The sequence below is a fragment of the Vanessa cardui genome, chromosome 6 (genome assembly GCF_905220365.1).
Source record: "Vanessa cardui chromosome 6, ilVanCard2.1, whole genome shotgun sequence".
NCBI lineage: Eukaryota > Metazoa > Arthropoda > Insecta > Lepidoptera > Nymphalidae > Vanessa > Vanessa cardui.
The window spans coordinates 13568417-13575201 of NC_061128.1; the positions used below are offsets into that span (position 1 = coordinate 13568417).

The 6785-nt window shown below is 36.3% G+C and overlaps 1 protein-coding gene across 1 annotated transcript; it reads right to left on the bottom strand.

Annotated features, from left to right (window-relative positions):
• Positions 1–811: 811 nt before the first annotated feature.
• LOC124530479 (ran-binding protein 3) lies at positions 812–6551 on the bottom strand. The gene is made up of 6 exons (XM_047104662.1): positions 6451–6551; positions 5715–5840; positions 3789–4183; positions 3119–3259; positions 2218–2511; positions 812–1611 (listed from the first exon to the last, which is right to left on the bottom strand). Exons 1-6 carry the CDS (start codon positions 6467–6469, stop codon positions 1207–1209), a joined length of 1380 nt encoding a protein of 459 aa, XP_046960618.1. The 5' UTR covers positions 6470–6551; the 3' UTR covers positions 812–1206.
• Between the last annotated feature and the right edge of the window lie 234 nt (positions 6552–6785).

Here is a 6785-nt window from a genome sequence, read left to right on the forward strand (position 1 = left end):
AGCCTTCAGTGGCGGACTCGTGGGAGTTCGTGAGCACACGCATTCCACGTGTGTCATTCAGGCGCCTAACGGCAGCTGCCGCTGGTGGGGTCGCGGATGCATGCCCTGGGCGATCCCGTTGCCTCACCACTCGGCGGAATGGTGGAAACCCTAGGATGGTTTTAATGGGCAGGACAGGGCTTAAGGCCCTGGCTTGGGCCCTTATAGCCCCGGTTGAGCCCCACATCCCCGTTCCGGTCCCCCGACGGGGCGGCATGCGTAAACGCATTTCCTCCTCGTTAAAAAAAAGGTTTGGTTTGGTTTCACTACTTTTGTTTGTATTCGTGTAATCGGTTCGTTATAAGTAGTAAGAACTATTTTCAGGCAAATTCGAGTCATTGGGTCACTCAATTACTGGTAGGGTTTATACTTTTAACCTCATCGAAAACAAGCTGAAGGTCAAACCTTTACCTGCCATTTCACTTTTTTTTTATCGTATACTTAGTGCTCAAAAATGCACAAACATTATATAAGTTTTATATTAATTTCTTAAAAAAAATATTGCCCATACTAACTTTCACCCTTCCTTCTCCGACCCTAACCTGTGTTCTTCATCGAGAATCTATCACCATACCATATTTCATCTAAGCCAGTTCAGTGGTTTATTCCTGAAGAGGTGACATTGTAGATTTGATAAATATGACATTCATGGTTTCATTCTATTTAAGGCGGTTTAATATATCGTATTATATGTATCAGTAAGTTTAGATGTCGACAACCGCCTTTTTTTCATTAGAAGTAATGGTCACAGATAAAAAATAAAATAAGCAAATACAAGTAAGACTCTTTATTGTTATTATATTTCAGAAAATAAATCACATGTTTATGTATTTGGTATTCAGCTTCGGCCGAATCAAATGTTTAGTGAATTCGCATTGCAACCATTGGAATGTTTTGTAACAAACGCCAAACTTTTTGTTATAACTAGGAAATGTAGATGTAGTTTATTCATACTAAACACAATGTATCCAATCTGGTCTTCTTTTAGATAATAGATATTACTTTAATACTATACCAACACTTCATTATGCTTTATTAATTTAATCATAAATATCCCTACTCTTTATTTACTTCATCAAATTTATAGCTTTCAGCAAGGAATTGATTAAATGAAGTACTTATTCATGATAACATCACATATTACACTGAGACAATTATTTACACTCACTAACATTCTTGGCACTGTCTCTTAGACGAAGTCTCATCGTCGACAGGTTCTTTCCGTTTTAGTGCTTTAGCTTCTTTATCCTCGGACATATCTTCACTCATGTTAGATTTATCATCGTCAGTCTTATCATCGGAACACTGTAGTCTATTTTTTGTGACTTCGCCTTGCCTGTTTGTCGGGGCATCTTCTGTCAGTTGTTCTTCGTCAAAATTGGAGCCATCGTCTTCCTGATTTGAATCATCTACAGACTTCTCGAGGTAATCAATTTCATCAGAAGCCGCCTCCAGTCTCTCGGCTGATCTTTGTGAGTTTTCGTCTTCTTTGGGGCTAATGGAACTGCGCTTGCTGAGTGAAATCCGCGCCATTAATGCCCTGTGTAACTGCGAGATGTCGGCCGGCGCTCCCTAGAATATTTGAAAGATAAACATTAATTCTTGGCACTTGCTTAGTGTTTCCTATCACATATTTGGTAAAAGTAGATTTAATATAATCCTGTTAACACATGGAGGAAAATCAAGAACAATACTTAATTATTTTTTATTTAATTTAGATAAGTTAAATAATCATCAGAAGTCTGATACTAAAATACATCTTATGTAATATAAAGGTAAGTAAATTTTCCTATATTTCCAATAACTAGTTTAGTAAGTAGGTATGCATTATACATGAATGTGTGAAGTGGAATGTCATAGTTACTTATTTCATTCGTTTGTAGTTGTGTGTTATGTTTAAGGAATTTTCCTCGTTTGTAACTAATGATGGCATAAAATAGTGAGAACAGGGAAGGCATTGTTATTTTACTTTTAGAAGGTACAAAGAGAGACCTGAGACTGGCAAAGACATTTTTTATAACAAATCACTAAGTCCTTACTTAGTGATTTGTTATTTGATAGTATTGAACACAGTAGTAGTAAATCCCTTCATATTTACACGAGCATGTAACGATAACTTTGCATGCACTTTTTTACGAATTCGCACATGATACAGTAACATACATTAAGCACACTAACCATGATTAGGAAGAGTTTGACTTGCTGCTGGGCATCGGCCGCCGTTATCCGGAGCGACTTGTTCCCCGCGCGCTCCACCACCATGTCGGGCCACAGCTTGGTGTTGAGCACGACGCGCAGCGAGCCCGCCACGCGCGCCACGAGCCGCGCGCCCCCCGCGCCCGCGACGCCCGCCCCGCCCGCGCCGCCCCCCGCGCCCCCCGCGCCGCCCGCCGCGCCGTCGTTGAGCCGCAGCACGCCGCGCCCGCGCTCGCGCCAGCTGCCGCTCTCCCAGGCGAACAGTCGACACGATATCTGCCAGAAGGAACAGCGATTGTTACATATTATTTATTCATTTGTTTATTCGTTCTAGTTTCGTATATTAAGCAGCTCCTGTAGGTGGATTATTGGGTTCACTGTCAAACAATTCTCAGTAACATGCCGCAATCTAGAAGTTGGTAGTGTCTACTTTTCTATACATTAGAGAGAACGTAGCTTTTGCTTCTGCAGTTAAAGGCCTTCAGGTCACGTCGTAGTCGTCCCATTGGATTAAAAGAGTGAGAAAGCAGAGAGTTCGACTGTATTGGCACGCACATTAGTGCAAATACATTCTGCGTAGTAAAGGCCATTCTGTTTGACAGCGGTTACTAGGACATCATAATGATTTCTTAAAGACGTGAAGTCTGATGATGATTTGTTTATGTTTACCCAATAGTCAGGGGCCATCTGAAAATCAGTGCTGTGCATTAGCACAGCTTATACTGAGATGAACCCCTTGCTACCTACACTATATTCTTTAAATTTAATTATTTTCTTCTGTATATATCTATGTAATGTATGTGTGTAGCAAAATAAATGGTTTAACTGATCTCTTGAAATCTTTAGCTCGTTGGTGTTTAAATAACAGTATGCATGAATTTACCTGGAGCACATTAATCTCATCCTCCTCGCCGGTCATGGTACAGTAGGAGGTGGGGGGCGGCGGCCGCGCGTGTGAGCGTTCGTACTCGGCCGCCGCCGCTGCGAGGCCCTCTCCACCTTCCACGGCTGCCTCGTCTTGTACCTGAACAGAATATATTACTATTTTAGACTTTACTTGAAAACAGTTTTTTTAAACTAAATGACAAATTAATCGGAATTCAGATATGTATAACTTTTTAAATCAGCCATATACATAATAAAGTATTCAAATGTTTGATAATACACTTTTTGACATATGGGGCTAGCCCAAGTGTTTACGGCGTACGTTACATTTTGGGTACCGATTTGATTACTTACTAAATAAACTTGAATAAAAAATTTCTTAGTTTTACTGGCGACTTCGAGGCCTTGTGTGTCTTGTTATTAAACTTTAATAATGACATAATTTCCCCCTTAAAATAAATTAGCAGTTTGTCTGTCAATCAAAACAGTATCAATTGTGTAGTATGGTGTACAAAATAATTAAAGTACATTGTTTCCCAATTGCATAGTACGTATTCACATACCAACTTCAGACTAAAGTAACATTACTTAATATAACTAAAAGTGATATTTTAGTTACTGCATTTGTAACTAAAAAAAGGGTATGTCGATTATACAGCATTACTTACTGGAACATTTTCTTTAACTGTTGACGCCACGGCACTAGTAAAAAGCAGCTCGGACGAACCATTTGAGGAGCTGTGATCTACCGATGCTTCACCATTATTTACATTTTCTTTAATGACTACCCTCTCGCTTAAATTCTGACCGAAAACAAAACCACTCGAGGAAGTGCTTGTAGTGGGTTGTGCGGGTGTTGGAACTGACGTTGTGGTTCTTGGAGCAACACTACTAGATCCTAATGGAACAAACTTTGGTGCTTCGACATCTTTTGTCTCGTTCAGTCTGGTATCGACCGATGTTACTGTTTCATTCTTTTTCTCTGCGTTGCCTCCTTCTGGCTCAGTCACTTTGAGGAAGGGATTGTTTCCTGGCTTTAGTTGTGGCGGACGTAGAACAGATCCTGCAAATAATTATCTTGTTTTGACAATTGTGAATTTAAAATCATTATTTTGGGGTAAAATATCCTCTGGATATATATATTCTCGTCATCTTTGAGCAAGCAACTGGCATTTACGCCAAAGCGGCTAGTATCACAAACATGCAGACCCCACTATTTGCCACAAAATTTCTCCACTCATGTTGCCTACCATGTAAGTGGAATTGCAATTTTTAATAGCTGAAGTACGTAAACACGCTTAAGAAGAAGACTGCTTAACAGCTGTAGAATCGTGAATTAGACTAAAATTGTCATATCAGATAATGTTAACTATAGTAAACTAATAAAATATTCAAAGACTACAAATTTGCCATTTAATACATCTATAAAATTCCTTTCCTATTTTCTACCTTCTTCTTCCCCAGTTGCCTACAAAACGTTCTTATAGAAATAGCAATTTTTCAGTTAATTACTTATTTGAATTAATTATTTTTTACTTGGTGGTACGGTTTTGTGCAAGCACGACTGGTTAGGTACCACCCACTCATCAGATATTCTACCGCCAAACAACAGCACATAGTATTGTTGTGTTCTGCCAAATAATTTCATTCAAAAAAAATTTTTGAATAGGAAGTCATATTGTGTGTGCTTTGGTACTTAAAGTATTTCCTGTACAAGGTTTTTTATACTTTGAACTTCTGTATCAACACAAAAGTATTGACAGTAAAAATGATGCAGATTACCAACTTAACAGCAAAAAGACATATATAGAGAACAAGCTCAGCATACATAGAACACAGTACCTAATAACTAATAATTTCTAAGCATATTCAAAAATATTATATATTATGTAAGTTACATATTAACTTCTAAAAGAATTAAAAGAAGCTTTGCCACAGTAGCCATTGTGTGCCAAAGTCTTTTGGGATAAGGCATCATCCCTTTTTTGAGAAGGAAGTTTGAAACAAATTGCCAATGCATGTGGATTCATATATAATATAACAGTTTCTCATCCGACACATGCAGGACCTGACTATATTTTAGCCTCAGAGCACAAGACGAATTATAAACACATGAATATTCAGTGGGGCTTGTCAGTATTTGAATCTGCACTCATCAGATGGATCTGATAAGTGATCTTACCATCCCTGCTCATAGCCAACAAAGTAACAAAAGTTTGATTTCACACAAATGATAATAATTAGAACTTATATTCACTTATTATATACATATACTTTAGGCAGTCTACTAGATATTAAGAAAATACCAAAACATATATAATTTGATTTTATTATTTCTTTGAAGGCAGTAATCAGAGCTTATTATCCAGGTCCAATAACTTTGCACACAAATAAAATTTAAAAATAATGAAACCAAATTATGCTCAACATCTGACATTTACACATGTTTTATTACTGTAATCATTCGATGATTTCAATACAAAATATATTCTAATTAAAATCCAGTATACCTTTTTGTAATTGTTCAAATTGTAGCAAAGAGAATTTTTACCGCTTTTACTCTTAATTATAATAATCATAATAAATTAACATACCAAATGGGTTACAGCTTTTGCTTGAGCTGGAAGCAAAACTAGAAGTCCCAAATCCGCCAAGACGAGGTTTGGCAAGGACCACTCGAGATTGTGATTGTCCATTGTAAAAGTCTTCAGGTGTTTTACCTAAAAAGCAGGTTAAAATTCTAGAATACATTGTCCATGCAATTCGAGACTCCAAAATCTGTGGCTAAAATGTTTCATATCTTGTAGATTATGTTTACTTCCAAGAGTTACAAGCAATCTCAAAATACGCCATTTCACATTTTCGAAGGAAAAATCATGAAAATTAAAGAGATGTATGCAGTGAGTAAAACAATCAACTGGTGTTAAGGTTTTCAAATACACAACTTTAAAACTTTTTATTTCATTTAAGCTTGTATTTAAAGAAAAAGGGCAAAAAAACAACACAAAATTTAAACGTTCAGATGTAATATTACCAGTAGATCATGTTTACGGAAAAAACGACTAATCATTTCAGATTTTCAACTGAGCGATCGTAACATATTGAATTGTCTTGTATTAATTATAAATATGAAGCAATAAGCACCTAAGAAGAATTTAAAACAAAAAATGCTGATGTTATAAAGTATGGTTATCTAGAACGGTGGTTTAAAGTGGAGCCACTATATGTAGCCTTTAAGAGATACGATATGGTAAGAATATGAATAGATTCACATTTTCAATAAACTAACATTAGAAATAATAACTGTTTGTACGAAATAAATCGACATACCTTGCTTAGCATCTGCCATTGTCGAATATTCACAAAGACAACACAGATTATAACAACAATACTAAATAGTTATAAAATGCGTAATGCAGCTCAAACGTGGGCTGCCAGCATAACTTTTTAGGTTTAGGTTTATTAAATGTATAAATTTAAAAAGAATTTCGGAATTAAATAAAAGTACTGAAAAATTGGACTTACAACAATTTATTTTTTTGTTTTATTAAATAATTTTTATTTGTTTTCTAAAATTTTGTTCTTCTTATATTTATCACTGAAAAAAACTTTTTGGAGTAAAATTAACATCCTTAAAATGTTGTTAATATTTAATAATTAAGTAT